The sequence below is a fragment of the Dysidea avara genome, chromosome 15 (assembly GCF_963678975.1).
Source record: "Dysidea avara chromosome 15, odDysAvar1.4, whole genome shotgun sequence".
Classification (NCBI taxonomy): domain Eukaryota; kingdom Metazoa; phylum Porifera; class Demospongiae; order Dictyoceratida; family Dysideidae; genus Dysidea; species Dysidea avara.
In genome coordinates this window covers 7,230,584-7,256,412 of record NC_089286.1, presented here as the reverse complement: position 1 = coordinate 7,256,412, position 25,829 = coordinate 7,230,584, and the positions used below count along the sequence as shown (strand labels likewise).

General features: G+C 37.2%; 1 protein-coding gene across 1 annotated transcript; it reads right to left on the bottom strand.

Annotated features, from left to right (window-relative positions):
- Positions 1–635: 635 nt before the first annotated feature.
- Positions 636–25,485, bottom strand: LOC136245241 (P2X purinoceptor 4-like). Its single transcript, XM_066036731.1, has 11 exons — positions 25,481–25,485; positions 24,628–24,787; positions 24,512–24,580; positions 19,556–19,625; positions 12,074–12,170; positions 11,928–12,020; positions 11,740–11,872; positions 11,488–11,681; positions 1,009–1,102; positions 877–942; positions 636–824 (listed from the first exon to the last, which is right to left on the bottom strand). Exons 1-11 carry the CDS (start codon positions 25,483–25,485, stop codon positions 636–638), a joined length of 1,170 nt encoding a protein of 389 aa, XP_065892803.1.
- Positions 25,486–25,829: the final 344 nt, after the last annotated feature.

Sequence of the window (25,829 nt, the reverse complement as noted above, 5' to 3'; positions counted from 1 at the left end):
AAACATGGTACAGTGGTCCCTTGGCTATCCGGACACCAATGTGTCTCAGGAATGGTAAAAGCATTCAGGCTTGAAGTATTATTTGAAGTTGATACGTGATTTCATTCAATCATTTATATTACCCATGAATTTTGAAAATATTTACCTTCCCAAGGGTAATTTATACCCCAAGGGCAGTTAGACTCAAAGAATTTTGCAGCTAAAGAAGTGATCATAACTTCAAATTGGAATTACCTATCAAGTTAACTTCAAATAAAAACCAAGTTATTTTGTTCAACAAGACATTTATTTTGGTACCATGTTTTAATAAGTTAATTAATGCCTCAGGGAGATAAAGACATAAACGATCAAATTTCTGTGCAAAAATAGTCATAAAGGTCACCAAAGATCAAATCTGTGATGGAACTATATCAAAACATACATGTCATTAGGAGTACTACTTATGTGGGAAGTTTCATGGTTTTGTGAAAAAGTATACAATTTTTGCACTGTGTCACTATACTATAAATGGATATAGTTGTACTAGGTGTTACCACTTTTCTACATCTAAATTATTATCTGCACTCAGATCATTATGCATGGTAAATTCTTGGTTTTGACATCTTTGCAATAATGCTTACTGTGCAGTTTGTAATTTACACTTTGAGTACACTGTTAAATATATAGTTTACTTCTTGATGACGTTTTCGACATGGTACCCAGATATAAGGGTTATATTTCCAAACAAAGGATGCTGTGGAGTACCAATCCTCATTTATTTTCTTATGGAAAGCCCATGTTTCTTTCAGTATGAAGTGAATAGCAATATTAATAGCAAATGATGCCTGTGTAGATAATGAAGTACAGCAGTGCAAACAGATGTAAACATGCACTTACAAAAGCAAAAATTCCTACAGAAGCTCCCAGATTAAACAGTATAGTCGACCGATCAAATTTTTTACCCTAAAAAAAAAGAAAATATGATGTAAAATGACAATGGCAGTCAGTAATACTTCAGCTATTGTTTACCTCTCCAGATACCAAAATCTTGATCCAAATTCCATATGCTTTAATCAGCTGTCTAGCTAAAATTCCATTGGAGTTAATATATGAATTACCATACCTATGTAAGAATGCACAATAATGAAAAGTACAAATAATTCAACTGATACTTGAGTACAATTAATTGTTAAATGGTGAGATACTTGCTGTATCTACGTATTTGATTTGCCTTTTGCCACTTAATATTTCTAAAAAATGTAATTAACAAGTGATTTTAAGGATCAAATATAAATAACTAAGCATACTTTATTTATTATGATTAATGGTGATATTTAGTATTAGTCTTGTAAAATGACTAGGAAGTAGAGGTGCATCGATATAAATATCGGTATCGGTATCGTGATATCAGTAATATCAGTATTGGTAAAAAGTTCACTTTTTAAGCAGATGTTCACTTAATTACTATAATTGCTCAGCTTTCTGCATACTTGATCTTGTAGACCACTATGGGTAAAGCATTGGCTAAAAATGTGAACTGTTTTATAGTGACCATGGTTCAATTCCAAGTCAGGCTGTTTTTTTTTTCTTTTCTCAGACCTTTTCATAGCACCTTTTCACATGTCTTGTTTTTCTTTGTACAAAAACCTTTTGGCAACCACTTTTAAAGCTTTTTTGTCATAATATTTAACATTTATTGTAGTGTGTCCATACTGAAAACTTTTTATGTTTTTGAAGCTAATTATATCGGTTTTCGGTATATCGGTGCACCTCTACTAAGAAGCTTACCATAATGTTAAATTCAGTTCCCACTTGATTAATCACCAAAACATAACCTAGACACATGTGGATTGTAATAACTGCCAGGATGTTACAAGGGATTAATTACTTCTTGCAACCAGGGTTATCAGAGTAAAAGTGAAAGTGATGAAGCTCAGTCCTAGTCTATGGGGTATAGGGGCATGCTTCCTTAGGAGAATCACATTTTGAGGTGCTATTTGGAGGAAATTTTGGGCAGTAAGACTGCATGTAAGGTGCTAACTAGCTAGCTACCTGACATGCGCTCAATGTTAGGGATAAAACTAGACACTGACCAAAAACCACCTCTGTAATGCTTGAACAGTTTATTAAGTAAAAAAAAAAACTGTAAGGAATGTTTCCAAAATAGCTACAAAGAAAAGGTATTAATTAGGCACCTAACACAGACAAAAATGGACAAGAATCTGTTCTGGGTAAAAGACAGGTTGTTGTTTTTGTCAATTGTAGCCATTAAATAAATGCATTAACTACCTTTAGTTTTGGTTTCATCAAGTAGATTTTTTTTAAATTTTCAAAAAGTGGTGAGGCTCTGGTCGTACTTATTGTGACGCCCTTGCTTGCAACATTGGAGAGAAAAATGTGTAGAGCATGGCGTGGTTTCTTACTTGTTAACTAGTAACAAACATCCATAGTTCATACCCATTATATGGTAGTTGTTTACTGTTGCCATTCCTAACATGGACTGTAGAAAAAGTTGATGTAGTGCTATTTCAGGTGCCATGTAGCTATGTAGCTAACTCATTTAAAAACAGTGGCGGATTTAGGGAGGGAGTCAAGGAGGGCTCTTGACACACTCCAAAATACTTTAGTATGTATGTCAATTATGCTGTATAATGTAGTGTTGTTTTAGTTCTAAGGAACTAGAACTAAATCTAGTTTTAGTACAGCAATTTAATTCTAGTTCTAGTACACTAGAACTAAACTAAAATTGTGGTCTATTTTAGTTCTAAAACTAAAACTAAACTAAAATTCTTTCAAGTTTTGGTTCAAAAACTAGAACTAAACCAAAACCTTTAAAACTTTTAGTTCAAGAACTAGAACTAACTAAAAGGTTTCTCAAGCAATCCTACATAAAAGGGTGTTGTACACTATAACCACTTAACACTTTTCTTTGAAGATGGTGATGCCTGCAAATGCCTGCAAATGCTACCATAAACATTGTCAGAGGAGGTTGGACATGCACACATGAGTGCATACATTTTGTATTGAAAGTTTAACCAAGCGTTCACGAAAGTTTTCACAAATACCATTCGAGAGTGTACTTCAAGTTTAGTCTATTGAGCCGGTCAACCCCATTCAACCCCACTACTCCAGGCACATAAATTGCTCTTGAAATCTACAGGATCATGTGTGTAAGCATTCGCTGGGTGGAATCCATGTGTAATACTATAGGGACGCCCTATGTACGTGTATTTAAACACAATGATTGTCGAAGAAAGCAATGTGCATGCTAACAAAGCCTCTAAGAGTATTGAAAAAGAAGAGCGGACGCCGCTAGTTTGGCCCTACAGAGAATCGAAAAGAGAATTAGAAATTCACACACCCACCTTGCAATAAGAATTTGCTGTTCATCTTAAGAAGCACAAGGTAACACGATGTGGATAGTGCTAAACATTTCTTCTATCACTTACTCCTTGTCATATATAAGAATTACGCAATTAACAGAAATAAATTTCAGAAGTGCTTGTATCGTGTCCAACCTCCTCTGAAACATTGCTATTCAGCATTAAGTCTGCCTATTTAGGTTATTTAAGCTCAGTTCTATTAGAGCTTTTGTTCATTTGTGCACAATGGTATTAAAGTGGAAATAGTGCTGAACATCAAAACACCAAATCTAAAAGTTTCTGTAAGTCTAGGGTGTGCTACCAAGGTTAGTATATGTGAAGATATCTAACACTAAAACTAACACTAACTAAAATGAAACTAATACTAACTAAATTACAGAAATATGGGGTACCAGAACTAAAACTTTGGTGGAATTGGGGCACTAGAACTAAAACTAACTAAAACTATGGTGGAATTGGGATACTAGAACTAAAACTAACTAAAACTATGACAGAATTGGAGTACTAGAACTAGAACTAAGCTAAAATGAACTTGCTGTACTAAAACAACACTAGTATAATGTCATGAAAATTTCATGTTTTAACTTTCTATTTGTGACTTTTGGCTACACAAATGCTACCAATGTCTATCTTATAATAATGCTGTATATAGTCCTAAGACTCCCAACAGCAAGCCCACATGCTACACAATTAAATAATATTTGAGTGTTGCATAAAAGTACACACATTTGTGCATATAGAGTGACAGTGTATAATCAAACAAAACTTATTTTAACATAAAGAGTAAGTTTCCTTTGATTGCTGAGTGAACAGCCATATAGCTACGCACCAAAATCCGTTAAATGTACAAACCTTTCAATATTCAGAGTTTGTCAGCATTTCTGCATTCAAAGATTCTGTCTAGCGACTACCATTGTATTTGAGTGCTCATAGGTGTGTACTGTGCAGAACTGCTGTATAGGCTGCATCAAATAATGTATACATACAAATTTTCAAGGTATGTAACTATTGCAGATTGACAAATCGTGGTTTTATTTTTGAGGATCACTTGTTTTACACTGAGGTTACCTATTAGAAAGCATAGAACTTATCTTGCTGACTTTTCCTTAGATTTTTTCTTATACTTGTAAATATATAGTACTACTGTACTGTATGATAGGAGGGTAGCTGAAAGCCCTGGCCCATCAACCAATGTTGTGAAAGATAACTGGTAGCTACATGGTAGATTGCCTGTGGCTATGGTCTATTAATGAGTGCACTATTGTGCATGCATCCAAGTTTCCTAGTTGCTGCCACCCAAGTAGGGTCACATGGATCCCTATCATTCTTTCTGGTAATTTTCACCAATTATTCCTGGAATTGTATCCAACTAGAGTAGGGATGAACTAGAATATAGTGCACCAATAAAAAGCATTGACAACAAGCTTGAGTTGGTATATTATGACAGCAATTTACTGTAACACAAAAAGAAGTGAATATCCCTACTGTGCATTTCAATTACAGAAACTCCACAGCACAGTAGGGATATTCACTTCTTTTTGTGTTACAGTAATTTGCTGTCATAATATACTAACTCAAGCTTGTTCCATTACTTTTTATTGGTGCACTATATTCCCCTACTCTACTTTAAAATTCCAATTTTTTCTTATATTTGTTTCTGATCTTTCTATAGAACTATTGATCAATCTACATAACTAGTTTGTTTCATAAAGATGATTTGATATAGCTATGGGAAGTCAATCAAAGAAGACACCATCAATTTTTTGTTGAAAATAAACTGTAATTTTGCACATAGATTGGTGTACTGATATTATACAACAACTGCTGATTTATACATCTTATGGTTTAAGACTAGTGTACAGGAAATAAATAAGAGGCCTAGACGCAGGGGTAACAAGAAGCTTTAAAGCAGCTGGAACCCTGGCAAGGCAAACACACACACAAAAAGAAACAAAACACATACATGCATCAATAATTAGTTAAATCAATTAGTTTAACAGATCTGATAGATCCCACAGTTCTGACTGAGGAGCGAGCATTGAAAATTCTGTATGAGCAGGATATTGCAATTCTGGCAGTTTGATTAAACAGTGGCTTAATAGCTCTGGATGGTAACTTGCATGCACAAGATACATTGGTCAGCATTGCAGGTGTAAAGTTCCCTAAGCAACCAATCTCAATTGTGGCATAGAGGCCAGTATATTCATCATGTACCTTAGTACAAAGAACTTACACAGCAAAGCAGTGCATTAAGAAACAAAAGCAACTAAACCGTGCCAACTATAATCAGCATATCCCTGTTCAGCTTGCTAAGTCACTAATTCTCTGTGAGTGCTATCCCACTAGGGACCTGTGAGAAGGCTAAGAATGAGTTTTTATCCACCCGTCATCTAGAACAGTCAGTTGAACTCAAACACATGAGAAACAAACAATTAGCTGGTGTTCATAGAATGAAATACCCGTTAAGAAACACAAGCAATTAAACCATGCCAACTAATCAGCATGTACCTGTTCTACTTTTCTAAAAACGAGTTCTTATCCTACACCTGTCATCTGGAACAATCAGTTGAACTCGAAACAAATATACCAACCAGCACGGAACTGAAGCCGAGCAGCACATACTAAATGAATCATTTGCAGGAAGCCACTGATGCGAATAAATGAACACCTTGCGTTGTCATGAAAAGAACTGGGTACAAAGGAAAGTCCATGATGAGTGTATTGTACATACTGCAGTTGATGAAAAGGCACATCTTGGGATGAAGTGATGTCAAAATCAAGTCCGTAGTTATATCCATTGTCGAGTTATGCTTGGCTGAAGGCATTAGTTAGTCAGAATCTCTGTTAAATAGAAAACTTTTAAAATTCCCTAGAAACTTATTGGAAGGGTTTGGAATTGGTCTGAAGACATTTTTGGGCTTGGCTGTGCCTAACCAATACTACCAAGTTGTCATGAAGGGAAATTGAGGCTGGTTTGATATTTTTGGCTAGAAAAGCCTAGTTCTGTATGATACCTACTATAGAGTACTACCATACTGCATGATTAGGGATCATGGAGGTTTGGGTTTTTCTGGCCAAAAATATCACCCAAAACCAGCTTCACAATACCATCTGGTCCCTTGATAGTATTGGTTAGGTATAACTAAGCCTAAAGTGCCTTCAGTATGACCCTAAATGCGTAGCTACAAAAGTTTTTAAAAATTTATTCAATGGAATTTTCTACTGACTGCCTGCCTGCCTGCCTGCCTGTCTGCCTGCCTGCCTGCCTGCCTGCCTGCCTGCCTGCCTGCCTGCCTTCCTGCCGGCCTGCCTTCCTGCCTGTTTGTCTGATGCCTTCAGACAAGCATAACTCAACAATGGCTAGGGCTATAGACTTGACTTTTTCACTGTTCGACATTGCTTTGTTCATAGATGTGTCTTTTGGCATACTGCAGTATTTAACATGCACACATCATGGACTTACCTTTGTCCTCCTTTGTGTCCCATTTACCTTGGCTGACAATCCAAGGTGTTGATTTGCTGGAGCATGATGCATGGCTTCCCATTTGTAAACTGGAATTGTCCGTACTTTCTGTGGTGATTGGATTGATTGTAGAGGCATCTTCATTTGTAACACTGTATAACATATAAGAAAGCAAAGCGTAAAGGCCACTTCACTTTTGAGACAGTAATTGATAGCTGGGGCATGTGAATTGCATGTATTTTTTGTGGTGGCTGAATTGATTGCAGAGGTGCTTCTCCTGCTGTTCATCATTTGTAGCACTGTGTAACAAGCTGAACATAGCTAAAAGCAAATGTTCACTTTCACATCAATAATTGATAGCTGGGATACACATTCAGACGAAGCATTAAATTAATGCTGGTGCCATCCTTTCTTTTGATGTGGTACAAATGGTCACCAGTCATAAAAATGTTGCAAAAAAGTAAACAAACAAGTAAAAGGAAAAATTAGGAATTTTAGAGATCATAGAAAAATAAAGTAGGGAAACAAGGGAGGTTGTCTACACCTGCAGATATACTAGTCCCTAGTTCAGTCATGGGGCTATAAGGATTAAAATGTTCACTAGTATATCTGCAGGTGTAGGTGACCTCCCTTGTTTTCTTACTTTTTTCTATGATCCCTAATCAAACTTAAAATTCCAATTTTTTTTTGTTTACTTGTTTTATACAGCCTATACAGCAGTTCTACACAGTACACACCAATGTGCACTCAAATACAATGACACATCTAGGAAATTTTTAGAGAGGGGTTTCAGGTTTAGGCAACAGAGGCAGATCTTGGATATTCTCAGCATTAGTGGAAGTCACTCAACAGGTTTTCAAAGTATGTTTTAACTAGGGGGTCTGGGGGCATGCCCCACAGGAAATTTTTGAAAAATTCACCTTCTGAGGTTGAATTTGGTAACACTTTTGATTGAATAAACATAACTGAATTATGACAGAAATGTATTATTATTACCCATCTCTAACGGTGGCATTTCTGAAAGCTGACATTCTAAGTGCAAAGCAAAGCAACTAAATGCTCCCCACATGACCTTATCATAGTTCTCAAGACACATGGTAGTGTGTTGCGCAGCCAAGAAAGCCGGCGTGCCACACCACCATGGGTATATTTACAGGAAGAAGCAAAACACGATTTTCATGCATACGTAGTTCCATACTCCTGTCTCACAATTGGAATCATTCTTATACTGCAAATGCCCTTCACCTTCAGCACCCCACATATCAAGATTTCCTAACACAATTGTGAAATTTGAGCCTTCAAAGTTTGGTTCAATTTCTTAGCTTTTCATTCTTCTTTGTTTATCTTCATTTAGGAGGCTTGGGGGCATAGATTATTCCTTTGCACACTTTACAAAACCATTACAAAATTCAAGTGCATAGCTCAATTTTCTAGAACTTTGGTACACTTTATGAACATATTGTGGAACAATCACATACCAAGTTTGTGCTAATAGTCATAGAGATATGGACGATTATTTGCATTAAAAAGCTGACTTGTTGTCATGTAAACCACTTATGGGAATAACTTAAGAATTGGTATGTGTATAGGTTAACCATCATAGCCTAAACCTTTTGTAGTTTAAAATAAATTGCACTGTCAGTTATAGAGTTACAAGGCAAAAACCAAACAATTGTAAATCGCTGGGTTGAAATACTCTAATAGAACAGTCACCATGGAGGTTAACAAGGCTCATGAAAAATGTAAAAAAAGCTCCCAGCATTCAAACCAGGGACCTCCATACTGAACACCCAAATCTTTAACCACTGAGCCACTGCTATCACAGCTGTTTACCTCACTTAATTTTTGCTTTATAAATGAAAATTCTAGCTAAAATCTGGCTTTGGTATGGGATTGGTAGGTATTTTTCTGTATTGGTAGAGCACTGGTTGTCTTATATCATCTTTATTGCATCTGTAGTTAAAAAGAACAAATGATTTGTGTAAAAACAAACCTCAGAGCAAGTTTATGGTTGGCCTTGGGGTATATATTTAAAAAGCAAAAAGTGAAGCCATGCAGAAACAGACAAGCTGAATAAAAAAGGTGAGGCCTTCAAAAATCATTGATGAAAAAGTTGTGAAATCAAGGGTGGCAGCCATTTCTTCAGTGATGTTAATGATACTAATTTTAATAATGGCTCTGTGTATTATTAAATCAACATCATTGCAGCCATTTCATGGCCGCCATATTTGATTTTGCAACTTTTAACCCAGGCTTTTTGAAGGTCACACGCTTTTATACAGCTTGGCTGTTTTTGCATAGCAACAATATTGTGTTGAATAAACATTGTAAGTGATCACATGGTAAAAGGAAGCTCATTATTCAATACCAGTCTGTAGAATTAGTGCATGGCAATTATGAATCATTACACACAATTTATTTATTAATTTTATTTATTAAGGCTTTACAGCACAAGTGCTGAAGGTCTGTAGGACACCTGGTCCTACAACCTGATTAAAGTTGTTACAGAAAGTGTGTTTGAAAAGGTGGAGAAAGGAGAAAAAATCCATGACTAGACCTAGGCAGCCTCGAACCCGCAGCCATCCGATTAACGCTCGAACGCTTACAGGAGTCTGCCAGGCGGTCAGGATGTTTTCTCCTTGTCAATTTCATGTATATGCAATGCATGGGGCACAACATTATGTAGTAGATCTCATTTATCCCTTCAAACTCTTGATTTCCTTCCACTCTGGAATGGCTGAATTTATAGGCATAGGTTCTCCTAGGCCTACCGATAAAATAAGTTTGGACAGAATAGTTGCCAGGGACGGATCCAGGCTTTAATTACAAGGGGACACATGGTAATTGTAGCTCATCTCCTTTGAAAGTCTTGTATGCAACCCTGTGAAATGAACACTCAAACAACAAGAGTGCTGTATCAGCATATATAGGAAAGCATGCATGCACACAGTGGCTATACCAAAAATTTACTGGAGACACTTTAGGTATACACATTATTATTGATTTTTCACAACCAAGTGATGGACAATAGTAAAGAGCAAACCAAAAATACGTCACTGCTTAGCAACACCTTTCTGATATTTTGATTGGGGCCACTATCAATAATCACATTTGCGCTATATAGAAATACGGTGGTGAAAACAGCTTGAGCAGAGTAGTATTATTGAAGAACAGGCCACAGAAGTCTTCGAGGTTGTAAATTAAAATTCTGGTTAGAGGCAGGTGGTTATCAGGGCTGAACAAGGTGTGAAGCATCAACAACACTAATTTTCTTGTCTGCCCATACAAGAAGCTGTTACATAGCATGAGGGAGGTCAGCCGCTGTTACAGTTACTATCACCACTACAGTACTAATGGTTACCCAGACTAAAATGCTATATAATATAATAGCTTCTTGTATGGGCAGGCAAGGAAATTAGTGTTGTCAATGTTTCGCACTTTTTTCAGCCCTGATAACCACCTGCCTCTAACCAGAACACTAATTTGCAACCTCGAGGACTTCTATGGCCTGTCCTTTAACAATACTACTCTACTCGAGCTGTTTTCACCACCGTATTTCTATGTAGCGCAATCGTGATTATTGACAGTGGCCCCAATCAAAATGTCAGAAAGGTGTTGCTAAGCGATGACGTATTTTTGGAAAGAGTCTATTCAAGTCAATTCTATGCATACTTTTTGTGTACCACTTAAACCACTGTGAACTCTATACTGCCAAGTACACAGAGTTTAACTTGTTAAACAAAGTTAATGGAGGGAGATAACGGGTGTGTGTGTTTGGGCGGTGTAGCAACACATTGCAGCTATCCAGCATTAGATAGGTATGTAGCATACCTGCATCACAATACTAGATGTAATATACAACAGTAGGTATTAATTGGAAACATTATGAACGCATGCATAGGAAAAATACCGCGTGTATGGGTTGTTCCAAATGGGTGACCAGGTGGTACAAAAAGTCCCCTCCCATAGCCCACCCCATAGGACTAGGACAATATGTTGGAAGTGAGTACATAAAAACCCCCCCCAAAAAAAACCAAGTACGTTAGTGCTGCAATATATCAGAATGATAATAAAATAACTTTATTAAGAAGAGGGAATTAGCACTATGGTATGGGATTATTCTATCACAGGAGGAAATGCACAAACATTGAAGGGAGTCTTGTGTGGTAGACTCAGTTATTTAAGGGAGTCTCGTGTGGCAGACTCAGGCATTGAAGGGAGTCTTGTGTGGTAGACTCAAGTCCAGTGTTTCTCCCATTCCAAGAGTAGCTCTTCCATCCCAAGACTAGCTTGGGGTGTGATAGTGCAGGGTTTCATTAGGATTATTAGGATGGCCTTAGAAATCCCTGTGGCTTCAAAGTTGGGAACCCCCAGGTATTTTTCCCCCAAGCCTCATGCAATTGGGAGCCACAATTTGTGGCTGATCATATCAATGGTCCCTTTACAAAATTGTATAGGAGAACCATGGAACCCTGCACAACTACCAAAACAACCACCATCATTGGACGGCGGTTGACAAGTGAACAATATCAGTTTGAAACAAATGGCTGATGGTTTGGGGTTCTTTATTTAACGACCGACATTAATACAGTACTAAATGATAACCAATTATGGAAACAATTGGAACAATGATTTACATAATAATGCTTTTGTGAATAGTACCTAAAATTTATGCTTGGGGATGCTATGTTAGTAGCAACATTGAAGTCCAATCGGCGAGCTCTGTAGTGTGGTTCACAGTCATATGGTGGTTCTCTACGCAATTTGTAATGACTACGCAAATTAAACCATTTATCAAGATTGAGTTTTTTATCCAAATTACAATTCCACTCAATTAACAGACCCAGAACTGCTCCCTGCAATTAAAGGAGAATGCATAAATGCAAACAAACTCAAGCAACTGTTAAAACTTACTTTAGTTCCCACATCTTCAAAGTCACAGTTTGCCATATTAAGTATTCTCTTCAGTGTAAATATAGGACAATATAGATTGTCACCAAAATCAAATGTACAGTTTTCTAGGTTTGTGTTGGGATACAAATTACGCCTATTAAAAGCAAAGCACTGAATAACAATAAAACAGACTGATTTATAAATATCACTTTTTGTAGTGTCGTCTTAAGGTTGGAAATTGAATCGTGTTCTTGATCAGAACAGTAAAGTCTGGAGCATTCAAAAGCTTTGGCCCTGAATTACTAAATATTTATATTTTTGCACAAGTTACTGAAAGTATGTGTAATGTCCTTACATAATTTCCTTATTTTCTACTTCAATTGGACACCAGCCATATGCTAAACACAACTTGGATCCATTGTTTCCATTGTCACAAATGCCAGTCAAAATTCCTATAAAACAATCAATTGCTATTGTATTGGAAAAATTTATTAAGACAGAATTTCAAATGTACCACATGAGTGAATATTATCTACCAATAGCATATACTTATTTAGGTTTTCACCCATTCCCCTCATAACTTCATAATGATTGACAGATTTTACTATGTACCACCACATTTACTCCTCAGTAAGTATCATATGGCATTGAAATAAATACCACTGTAACACTGACATACTTCTGCATCCAGTGGCATACAATAGATCACGTGATTTAATGAATGACACAGCATCACAGCAAAATGCAACTAGAGTTGTGTGAAGAAACATCTGCAGTCAGCAGAAAATTCCTCTGAATAAAAAAATTAAAAATTCTGTAGCAATCTATCTGAAATGTTTTTGGCTGTTCTGGAGACACTTTTGGGCTTGATCCTAACCAATACTGTCAAGGTACCATGAAGCTATTGTGAGGCTGAGATCTAGTCAATATTTTTGTTGTAAAAAGTTGCTAACCTCCATGATCCCTAATATACATACTAAATTAAGTAATGTAATGTATGATATCAAAAATACTCCTTAGTGTTGTGTAAACTATTTATCTAATCCAAAACAGCCAAGCTGTAAAAAAGAGTGTGCCCCCAAAAAAGCCAGGGTGAAAAAAGATGTGAAATCCAAGGTGGTGGCCAAGAAATGGCTGTGATGGTAGGTTAACGGCGAAAAATTTAATGACAACAATTCAGGTGAAATTGATCACTTTTCTTGGCTGTTTTGAATTAGATATCACTTATTTTTGTATTTGCATACCCCGAAGCCGGCCATAGGCTGGCTTTGGGGCTTTATTAACCTATCTTTTTTCTTTACCAAAGGAAGAAGAAAAAGATTTAAAGCAGATTTTTAATACTTTAACTATTTTGATTTAACCAGTAATTATACAAATTTTATATCAAACGGTATGGTAGTACTGTTTAAGTAGGGATTGTGGTGAAAATTTTGCTTGCTGCCCAAAATTCTTCCTTCAAAAATCTGCCTTCAAAAATCATCCTAGAGACATTTTACGCAACGAAAATCACCTTTACAGAATAGTACTAGTCCATATGATACACAATAAAGCATTAAACATTACAGGTGGCTGTATATAGAAATTTTTTATAACTGCCAAAACTCGAATTTTAGTCTCACTGCCTAACTGCCTGTCTCACTGACCACAGTTGCAAAGCTAGAGGCCAAACGAAGCAGTGAACAGTCACCATTTTATGCCACAAAACAAACTGACTAGTGGGATGTGCTTTTTGGGGTTCTGACAAGTGTAGGCCCTCTACGCGTTGTCTTTTCTTTCATCTTCAATCAGGCTGCTTGTCTTCTTCATCCAACGAAACCATACTGAGGCATTAATTTTCTGTAACTTTCTTTCAGCAGCATGTTTAGATGTCGCAGAATTATTTCAGAGCTGAATTTCAGAAGCGCTTCAGTCCTGACACTACTATCAAAGGTACACTATCTAGATATCTGCAACTTCACGATCGGGATCCCGTTCATGACCACACTCAAGATGTAGGTGGACTAATAGCGATAGATTATGGAGATCCTACCTAGCTTTTTACTTAACAGTAAACAAGCCTAATCACTTCACCCCTTATTGGTCTAGGTAGCTGCACATCCCTTGGCTGACCCGAGATATACTCTAATACAACAGTCACCCTAATACAACAGTCACGTATGATAGAACAGTTACAAGTTACATTGTTCAGGTAGACATATCTTTATAAGAAAAAGAAGCAAGCACATTATTGTTCTAAAGGAGACAGGTGCCCCTCAGCAACAGCAAGGTCAACAGCTTGGAGGCACACAGGGATGCTTGGATTTAGAACGTGATCCCCTGATACACATTATTGAAGAGCGCAGCAAGGAGAACTCCAAACTACAGTGAAGCCAGCCCATAACCACAGAATATGGGGAACTCCACTTCTCACTGAGCAAATGGGCAAGATGTTTATAAATGATGGTATCTGCCTTCCCCATACCTACAGATATGGAAAATACAAGTGGACCAATACAAGTTACGTTCATTGTAGCTAGCTGTGCCACAACAAAAAACTAAACAAACTAGTATTTAAAAAATTGCTAATTTAAATGTGAAGTAGGGATCTATGCAATAAAAAGTAGTGAAACAAGAGACGAATGATGGTGTTACAGCATAGCTCAGTGGGAAAGCCTCTACTTTGGCACATTAGCTATAATTATTTTGTTCAATGCCAAAGTAGGGACTTCCCATTGAGCTATGCTGTAATGCCATCTTGTTTCACTAATTTTTATTGCATAGATCCCTACTTCATTTTTGAATTAACAATTTTAAAAAATACCTTGTTTGTACTGGGTGACTTGCTTTTCTACAGGGTTACAACTTTTTTGTAGCTGAACTTTCTACGGGGTGATTTGCTTGTAGATGAGCTATCTACATTGTGTCTAGTTTCTATATAGCTGATCTCTTGACAGGGTGGCTTATTTACTGCTGATCTCTCTGCAGAGTGACTTGTTTCTAGTTGAACTCTCTACAGGGTGATCTGTTCATAGCTGAACCATCTACAAGGTGATATGTTCGCAGCTGAACTCTCTACGCGGTGATTTGCTTGTAGCTGAACTATCTATATACATTGTGTCTAGTTTCTAGCTCTCGACAGGGTGACTTATTTACTGTTGATCTCTCTGCAGAGCGATTTGTTTCTAGCTGAACTCACTACAGGGTGACTTGAAATGCAGTTGAAGGGTTAATTGTTTCTAGCTGATCTCTCTTTCACGGTGGCTGTTCTATTAGAGTGACTGCTCTATTAGAGTATCTTGATCTCGCACTTGCTAAATGGAGTTGAATTTTGTGCTATAATTCTGTGACTTTAAATCTGATTCTTCTCAACTATTGAAGGGCCTTTCTAATCATCCCACTGAGCGGTTTGTCTGGTAAGTGTGGCAAAATTCATTTTTTATTAGGGCAAAGTTTGTTAACATCTTGTTTCCTGTCACCCGCCCGTGTCCAGTTTTGTCACCCGCATTGGTAATTAATATTGTAATTGGCATTTATAAAATATTTGTAATTTGTATGCCTCTAATGCTTGTCTATGAAGTTAGCATGTCTCAGCACACAAATGTGATTGTTTATTGGAGTTTCACAAGCAAAGTCAATTGTTTTGCAGGTTGTCTGACCTTACAGATGGTTCATTTCTTTTCATTGAGACAACCAGCTGGCTATCTGTTGCTTTTTTTTGCAGCGTTTTGATGATTTTCAAAAATTAGGTATCACATAATAATAATAATAAACGCCTGCCTGCACTAGTTGAATGGGGACAGGAAACAAGGGATTAATAAATGTTGGCCTTAGCTAATCTCGATCGTGTAATTGTTACGCACTGTTGATTTTTTCATTGTAGTTGAATATTAAAAGTATTGTGCAATCACAAATGTAGACAAATGAAATGTAGACCTAATTTCAAGTCATTAAGTCTAAATCCTTGAAGATAATCCTAAGGCTGCAGTACATGTTGCAGTCAGACCTTCAGTGCTGGTCACTGTAAAGCATTAATAATAATATTGCAAGGTTCAGCCAAAAAAGCCTCACCTTCCGGACTAACTTCCTGCCTGATGTGCTGAGCCAAGCACAACAGAAAATGGGTAGAACTACAGCCCTACTTCTTTCACAAAAATGTTTCAAATTCACTTAAGAAGAAACCTTTGGCATATACAATGTGTGTGCTATTGTGTTGCCTTTTATCCTTCTGTACCAGTAAAGGTTCTTCATCGATAGTAGCTAGGGCTTCCAACCACAACCATGGCAACATTATGCAATATAGTATTGCATAACACAGACACATGTTGTAGACGTTGCAGTGTTGAATAAGCCATCCAATATCATCAGAAACAAGTGTTTTGTTTTTAGCAAAGCTACAGGCTGAACTTCTAAGTGAATACAGTTTAGTATGTGGTGTAGTTTGCTTGGCACATCATGTGAAGAAACACAAAGAAAGTCATGAAGGATAGCATGTTACCAGTCTGGATAATGATTAAATGACCAAGAGAAGCAAATAGTGCAGGGGTGGATTTGGGAGGGGGACTCAAACTAAAAGGGTTGATGAACCCCCATTTGGCAGACGCCTGACTGAGCCTAACTGCTGACAAATTTTTTTCTCAATAATCAGTTTATCAATCAAAGAAACACTTATTACATGACAAAACACTTACCTCTACCTTTGCTGACAGCAATAATACCTTAAATATTACTTGAAACTGTTACCGTGCGCAAAGAAATTTATACGTCAGAAAAATTTGAGAAATTTGTCAAATGTTTATAAACGCATTTAAAAGTACAGGTTTTGCCCACAATTTCTTGATTTTCATCAAAATTTTATTCGTCAAATCTGCTAAAGTGTGAATTCGTCATATTACGAACTCTTGATATATGCATTATATATATAATTTGTACATTTACTGATAAAATCAGAATGAGTTAAAGTATTTATAAAATCTGTTTCATCTTTTTCTTTTTCCTGTGGTAAAGAAAAATATATAGGTTAAAAAGCCCCAAAGCTGGCTTTGGGGTATACAAATACAAAAAGAAGTGAAATCTGATCAAAAACAGCCAAGCTGTAAAAAAAGGAGTGCGGCCCTTGAAAAGGCTATGGTGAAAAAAGATGTGAAATCCAAGGTGGCGGCCAAGAAATGGCTGTGATGGTAGGTTAATGGTAAAAATTTTAATAACGACAATTCAGGTGAATTTGGTGCTGCTTGGTCAATTGGCACAAAATTCACCTGAATTGTCGTTATTAAAATTTTTACCATTAACCTACCATCACAGCCATTTCTTGGCCGCCACCTTGGATTTCACATCTTTTTTCACCATAGCCTTTTCAAGGGCCGCACTCCTTTTTTTACAGCTTGGCTGTTTTTGATTAGATTTCACTTCTTTTTGTATTTGTATACCCCAAAGCCGGCCTATGGCCAGCTTTGGGGCTTTTTAACCTATATATTTTTCTTTACCACAGGAAAAAGAACAAGATGAAGCAGATTTTATAAATACTTTAACTCATTCTGATTTTATCAGTAAATGTACAAATTATATATATAATGCATATATCAAGAGTTCATTATATTATGAACTCTTGCATATACTTATTACATGTCAATTAATCCCCACAGGATAATTTGCAGCTGATCTCTCTACTGGGTGACTTGAAATGTAGTTGAACTCTCTACAGGGTGATCTGCTTGTACGTAGATGAACTCTTTACAGGATTCTCTCTACAGGGTGACTTGACTCTAGCTGAACTCTCTGCAGGGTTATCTGTTTGTAGTTGAATTCTCTACGGGGTGATTTGTTTGCAGCTGAACTCTCTACAAGGTAACTTCTTCTAGCTGATCTGTCTACAGGGTGACTTGTTTCTAGCTGGTCTCTCTACAGGGAGATTTGTTTGTAGCTGAATTCTCTACAGGGTGATTTGTTTGCAGCTGAACTCTCTACATGGTGGTTGCTTTGTAGCTGAACTCTCTAAAAGGTGACTTCTTCTAGCTGAACTCTCTACAGGGTGATCTTTTCATAGCTGAACTCTCTACAGGATGATTTGTTTGCAGCTGAACTCTCTACATGATGATTTCTTTGTAGCTGAATTCTCTACAGGGTGATTTGTTTGTAGCTGAACTCTCTACAGGGTGATTTGTTTGTAGCTGAACTCTCTACAGGGTGATCTGTTCGTAGCTGAACTCCCTACAAGGTAACTTCTTTTAGCTGATCTCTCTACAGGGCATATTAATTTGTTTGTAGCTGAGTTCTCTACAGGGTGATTTGTTTGCAGCTGAACTTTCTACATGGTAGTTTCTTTGTAGCTGAACTCTCTACAATGTGACTTCTTCTAGCTGAACTCTCTACAGGGTGACTTGTTTGTAGTTGATCTCTCTACAGTGTGATCTGTTCATAGCGGAACTTTCTACTGGGTGATTTGTTTGCAGCTGAACTCTTTGCATGATTGTTTCTTTGTAACTGAACTCTCTACAAGGTAACTTCTTCTAGCTGATCTCTCTACAGGGCAATTTGTTTGAGCTGAACTCTCTACATGATGGTTTCTTTGTAGCTGAACTCTCTATTAGGTACCTTCTTCTGGCTGATCTGACTACAGGGTGACTTTTTTGTAGCTGAATTTCCTACAGAATAACTTGAAATGTAATATAATTGAGTAAATTATAAATGCAGCTGAATGCTTTATTAGGGTGACTGTTCTATTAGAGTATCTCGATCTCGCATTTGTTACACGTAGTTGTCTTTCGAATCATAACTCAGTGGTTTGTAATCCGATTCTTCTGTACTACTGCGAGGACTTTCTATGATGATTATTCCAGCTACATACTGATTTTCAGCTCGTTGCTCTAAGCGGTTTGCCTGGTAGACACGAAAATTAATAGTTTTTTTATTCATAAAAATCGATCGCGTAATTTTGACACAGGTCGGGTTTTGTGTCATATCTCCATGGTCTTTATCTCAATTCCTTTCAAACCACAAAAAGGCACTCCTACGATGGTTGCTCCATCTACATATCAATTTTCAACTGATTCCTCAAAGGAGTTTACCCTGTAGGCGTGACAGACCTTCGACCTTATTTTACGAAAATAATCGGTCATAACTCTGTGAATGTTCATCGGATTCCTACCAAAGTTGGTACAGAAATCCGCCTTAATGAGCCCTTTAAGTGTGCCAAATTTCAGCCTGATCCGAACATGCATTCGTGTTTTATGGCGGATTTTGCGAAGTGTGCGAAATGAAGAAGTAGTAGAAGTAGACGAAGAAATTAAAACGAAATTTTGTTCGCTCGTATCTCGGAAATGGCTGGAGCGATTTTCTTCAAATTTGGTGTGTAGACTCCCCTAGCTGGCCGGCACGTCTGTAACAAATTTGGTTCCAATTGGATAAGGGATCACAGAGCTACATAGGTGTGAAAATTGCGTTTTCTTTCTTTCTGTTAATATACTCACGGGTGGCACGCCTGCTTCTTGGGCCGCACGACACACTACCGTGTGTCTTGATTTGCACTACTATACAGTGTATGTGTTTAGTGGTCAAGAAAAACACTAAAGTATCAGAAAAAAATTAAACTATATAGAGTAGGGACAACATGGTACCACGATAAAAAGTACTGAAACAAGCTGGATTGGAGTAGTATGTAATGTTCAATTACTGTAAAGCTATAAGAAGCAAATATCTCTACCGTGCATTTCATCTCCACAGCAAAGTAGGGATCTCTAGTATAAAATTTCTAATTTTTCTTATACTTGAAATATTATAGTATGTATGCAAAAATTTGGGTGGTATTATTACAGATTGACAATAATATGGTATGTATGCATTGTATGCATTAGCCACTTACCATTTCTAGTTACACAATCATTGCCACATGCACAGTCACTGTCCACAGTACATGTTTTATTATATATTTTCTAAAAATAAAGAATAGGATACATCACAACCCAAACAGGATTTTAAGCACCTGACTAGTTTATCAAAAATTTACCTAACACCAGTATAAGGAGACTACACTGTATAATCTAAACAACCAAGTTATGAAAAAGGTGTGTTCCCCAAAATATCATAGTGAAAAATGTGAAATCCAAGTTGGCGGCTAAGGAATTGCTATGATGGTAGAAAATTTATACAAAACTAAACTTTGAAGGACCATAATTGATGTAGGAGTATGCCATCAGTTTGGAATTTTAATCTGGTATTTTTGCTATGGAAGAATTGTGTGAAAATATTATAGCCCAACAGCAAAATAGATGTTCAAGTTACAGTCAGCTAAAGTCAAAGCATTGGATGTGTGTGGAAGCATGATTTTGTCAAATCCGGTCACATTTAATAACGACAATTCAGGTGAGTTTGTACTGCCTCCTCCAAGTTTCATTAGGACTTGGCAACAAATTCACTTGAATTATCATAATTAAGTTTTTTGCCATTTTCCTATCATCACAGCCATTTCTTGGCTATCAGTTTGGATTTCATATCTTTTTTCACCATGGCGGTGCACCTTATCACTTCTTTTTGTATAGCCAAAGCAAACTATAGGCCAACTTTGGGACTTCTTTTTACCTTCTTTACTATGGGAAGGAGAAAGGAGTAGTACAGTTGTGGATAAACAATTTTTATAATTACACAAATATTTCTATAAATTTTCTCAACAGGCAGACAGTATGTAACTATGTGATGATTCTAACTTGTTACAATTTTGGACAGTTATTCCTCGTTACAAATTACTGTGTGACTAGTTATATTGCTACAGTTACTTTATATTAATCCACCTAATCAAAAAGCAGCCAAGTCCAGTCTCAAAAAAAAAAAGCCAGGGTGAAAAAAATATGTGAAATCCAAGGTGGCAGCCAAGAAATGGCTGTGATGGTAGGTTAAAGGAAAAATTCAATTCAGGTGAATTTGTGCTGCCTCCTCTAGGATTCGGCACTGAATTCACCTGAATTGTCGTTATTAAATGTTTTGCCATCAACATACCATCACAGTCATTTCTTGGCTGCCATCTTGGATTCCACATCTTTTTTTTCACCCTGGATTTTTTGGAGACCACACCCTATTTACAGATTGGCTGTTTTTTTGATTAGATATCACTTCTTTTTGTAATTTCACAGCCTATGGTCAGCTTCAGGCATTTTTTTCAACTTGTCTTTTTCTTTACTACAGGAATTAGGATTATGAGGAAGGTCGCAATTTTTTAATTACTTATTTAGCTTCATGTACATTCAAACAATATTATTTAGTAATTTACAATTGTGTTGAATGATCATAATTAGCGAATTAATTCACCATAGCTATACAGGTTGAATTGTTTGCAGCTGAACACTCTATAGGGAAATGTGTATGTAGCTGAAATTTCTACAGAAAGATTTGTAACGTAGCAGAACTCTTAAATTACATGATGAATGTTTTATCTCCACAGAGTGACTCTTATCATAACCAAACTCTCTACACTCCAGAAAGAATTGCAACATTGCTGAACTTTCTACAGGAAGTTTTCTTGTAGCTTAACTCCATACAGGGTAACTTGGCAAGTTACCCTGAACTCACTACAGAGTGACTTGTTTCTAGCCGATCTCTCTACACAGTGACTTGTTTCCATCTGATCTCTCTACAGAGTCACTTGTTTCTAGCTGAACTCACTACAGGGTAACTTGAAATGTAGTTGAACTCTGTACAGGGTGACTTATTTGTAGCTGAATTCTCCACAGGGTGACTTATTTCTAGCCAAACTCTCTACGGGGTGACTTGAAATGTAGTTGAGCTCTCTATAGGGTGACTTATTTTTAGCTGATCTCACCTGTTGCTAGATGAACTCTCTACAGGGTGACTTGTTTCTAGCTGAGCACTCTATAGGTTTGTGGCTGAAATCTACACAGGGTAACTAGTTTGTAGCTAAACTCTCTACACAGTGACTAGTTTGTGACTGAACTTTCCACAGGGTGATTTGTTTGTAGCTGAAATGTATAACTACAGGGTAACTTGTTTGTAACTGAACTCTTTACAGGTTGACTTGTTTGCATTTGAACACTCCACTGGGTGCCGAACTCTCTACATGGTGACTTGTTTATTACTGAACTATCCACAGGGTGATTTGAGCTCTTTACAGGTTCATATGAACACTCCACTGGGTGACTTTGTGTAGCTGAACTCTCTACATGGTGACTTGTTTATCCACTGGGTGATTTGTTTGTAGCTGAACTCTCTAAAGGGTGACTTGTTCATGGCTCAGCCTTCCACAGGGTGATTTGTTTGTAGCTGACGGTGACTTGTTTGCAACTGGTCTCTCTCTCTAGGGTAACTTTTTTAGCTGAAATCTACATTTGATTTGTTAGTGGTTGAACTCTCCATAGGGTGACTTGTTTGTAAATGAACTCTCCACAGGGTGATTTGCTTGTAGCTGAACTCTCTTCAGGGTGACTTGATTGTAGTTTAACTCTCTATTGGGTGACTTGTTGTTAGCTGAACTTTCTATATGATGACTTGATTGTAGCTGAATGTTCTAAAAGAGCAACTTATTACATAGCTGAATATTCTATTAGGATGACTGCACTATTAGAGTATCTCGATCGAGTGCTTTAATCTGATTCCTTGTAAACCACTGTTCTAAAAATAAGCAATCTACATATTTTCAGCTGATTCCATTTAATATTTTTCCTGGTAGGCATGGCAAATAATACTTTTTTATTAGATCGTGTGCTTGTTACACATGGTTGGTGTTTTCATGACTGTTAGTGTGATTTCCACACCACAGAAATGCCTGCCAACTCTCACGGTTTTACCGTGGATCTCATGGGTTTTAGTCAACACTACAGGTCTCACAGTGAGGTCCTGCATCCTAAAAGTGTTCTTAGTTTTGTTGATCACGGGACCACAAATCTGTCATGACCACTTGCAATTGTGTGGTTATAAACCACAATACTGGCAGACCGGGTTGGCCTGAAATTGCTGGTGCATTGGACAGTATCTGGAGTTAAGTTTACGTGGTCACATTACCAATCAGATGAGAGATGGTGTAGCAAACTTTGAAGTGTTTGGCATGCATGAATGCCACGTCAGTAAAAGTACCTGCCTGCTGGTGGTCACTGGTCTGTGGGCATCATGTGATGACTAGGAGATGTATAAATTTCAACATAGAGGCTGAAAACTTTTAAAATTCTTACCAAATGTGTACAACATACCATTTGCATTGCTTATATGGTAAGTGCCTTGTGATTTAATCAAAAACCTTTCAAGTCCAGTGTTATGACTCTGTAGTAATAAGAATAGTGACTGCAAGTAATGACATAATTTAGCTTGCAGAAATAAAATGACTCCTGTATCCAGCTACTGTACATAAATATAGATGTAGCTTAGTGATGCACAACGTGTTTTAAATGCTCTATAGATGCCCATATGAAGATGGGCAAGTGTATGTGTGCTGCATGGTGGAAGGTGGCCTACCTGCCCAGTGCCTGGGCATGGAAGATATGCCGCTTGCTTTCTCTGCCTACAATAGTGCGCAGATACAGCAGTCTATTCTGGACATCAAGACTGAGTCTCAACACTTTTCTGGTTCCTAGGTTGGCAGGCCTATACAAAATGTTTGCACTATGATGGTTACTTCATGTACATACTGGTTTTCAATCCATTCCTTCAAGGGAGCCGTGACAAAAAAATGCTATTGCATTTTTGAAAATCATGTATAACAAAAAAAAAAACTCCCTCATTCTTCATCCGATGTGTAAAAAACTTGGAGTGTATAAACTTGCTGCAGTATGTTCTTACTGCCCTCCAAATTTGGAGAAAATCAACTAAAGTATGCACGAGTTATAGCGATTTTCTAAGTGTTGTGAAGAGAAGAAAAATATAAAGAAACCAAGACAACCATTGAAGGGAGTGATGGCTTGGTGGACTTAGCTAAAATTTGAAACAGAAGGTGCCCTATCCTGTAGGAGCTGCCACAGCATAAATAGTTCATTTCTGATCAGGCAACATCAAGTTATGGATGCATGAAAATGGCATTTTCTTGGTTCCTGTGAACTTGTCTGTTGCGCGCCCGCACTGACTATATTTGGCAGCATGACACACTATTGTGTGTTTAGATTACACAACTTAGTTACAAAAGTAGATGAACTCTCTACAGCTGAGTTGTTTGTAGCTCAACTCTATACTGGGTAATTTTTTACATCTGAATTCTCTACCGGGTAACTAGCTTATAGCAGGGTGTTTTGTTAGTAGCTGAACTCTCCACAGCATGATTTGATTGTAGCTGGGCTCTCTACTGGGGACTTGTTTGTAGCTGAACTCTCTACAGGGTAACTTGGTGAACTCTCTACTGGGTGACTTATTTGTAGATGAATAACTCTCTATACAGTGATTTGCTCATAGCTGAACTCTCTAGAGGGTGATTTGTTTATAGCTGAACTCTCCACAGTGTGATAGCTGGACTCTTTACTGAGTGATTTGTTTGTAGCTGAACTTTACAAGTAACTTGTTGCTAGCTGATCTCACCACATGATGGGTTGTTTGTATGTAGCTAAACTCTCCACAGGTGATTTTTTTGCAGATGACCTGTAATTTGTTTGCAGATGAACTCTCTACAGGGTAACCCTGTTTATAGCTTGGTGATTTCACACTTTGCCGCTTGGTGATTCTAATAATCATTATCAGCTATAATGGTTTTGACAAGCATGGATCATACTTCCATTTTTTTTTCTAAATGCATTAAATAAGTAATTTTCAACTCTTTTGTAAAGTTTCAAAATTAAAACATTATATGGTAACTCACAGGATATAAATATTAACAGTAATACTGTCCACTTACCTCAGGACAGATTCCTTGTGTCTGATTAGTGATCCACATATTTGTCATAATGAACACACTGTTAGGAGTCTGGAGATAGTACAATGACTACTGGCCATATATTGTCATACACTGACCTGAGGAGGTATGGCAAAGTCTACTGGGTCCCAAGTTCTACTTCCAGCATTTTGAAAGATTCCTGATCCATTAGTGCGGGATATTCCCTTTACTTTGATTGTCACAGAGCTGACCACATCTTCTCTTGTTTGATATTCTTTTTTTACCACAAATGAATAGCTAGAAAAACAGTACTGCATGGAATACACAGCCAGACAAGCATTGATACATATGTATGTAAAACATGGCCAGAATCTATAAGACTTGTCTAGGAAAACTGTTTTATCAAGTATCAAGAAATGCCAGTTTTACATATATATTTAATAGTTATACCACGCTAATGGTGTAGATACCAGCAAAACCCCATGCAGTCATGGTATAAGTGATATCACTTTAGGCATACTCATCTGATAGGTGAAAGAACTACAGAGAACTCACCCTGTTCCTTTAATACATCAGTATCTCATGATCAATAGTGGTTTATAGTACGGGCTAAATAATAATTAGACACCAAGACCAAGGGAGCTAAGTGATTTAGTAACCCAATGGCCCAAGGCTGTAGCTTGATGCTACAGCCTCTACAGCCCCTTAGTAGTGCTCTCGCTGCACTCAGGATGCTACTAGCATCCTGAGTGTAGCGAGGGCACTACTAAGGGCCAGAGGGGTTACTAAATTGCTTAGTTCCTGTTGGTCGAGGTATCTAACTTGTTTAGACTATGGTTTAAAGTACGTACCTTTATAGCCACAGCATGAGTGTGGGGTGAAAGAGCAATGCAGAACAATGGAACGGTTTCTTCCTGATGTCCTTACAGCACCCACAAAAATAATCATTCGACTGGTAACCAAAGTAATGGTTAGATCTACAGTACATACGCCATTTAGTCTACTATTTGTCTGGAATTATTTGCGGAACACAGAGGAGAAGAGTATTACAGTATTATCAAGTACTGCAGTGTGCCTTTGGTGTTATAATTATTTATCATGTACAAAATTGCTTGAGGGCGGGTTACTAAGTGAACATGTGTAGGTGACTAGGTGAGCATGTCAGGTGACTAAGTGATTTAGTAAACCTGTAAATGAGCCATACCATAGTCTAATAGCTATTAGAACGTTATTCATACATCATTATGCTTTACACACAGCACCAGAAAAAATGCAATTGTGGATCCAATATTGTAGTCTAGTTTTAGATTTAAATTTTGTACTACCATAGATTCCCTAA

Bases quoted from the DNA above. Each gene is read 5' to 3' on its own strand.
- LOC136245241 (XM_066036731.1), bottom strand. The intron at 12,171-19,555 runs GTAAGTGGCTAA...ATTGTTTTATAG, and splicing joins TGATTGTGTAACTAGAAATG to GAATTTTGACTGGCATTTGT. The intron at 11,873-11,927 runs GTGATATTTATA...TGCTTTTAATAG, and splicing joins TTAAGACGACACTACAAAAA to GCGTAATTTGTATCCCAACA.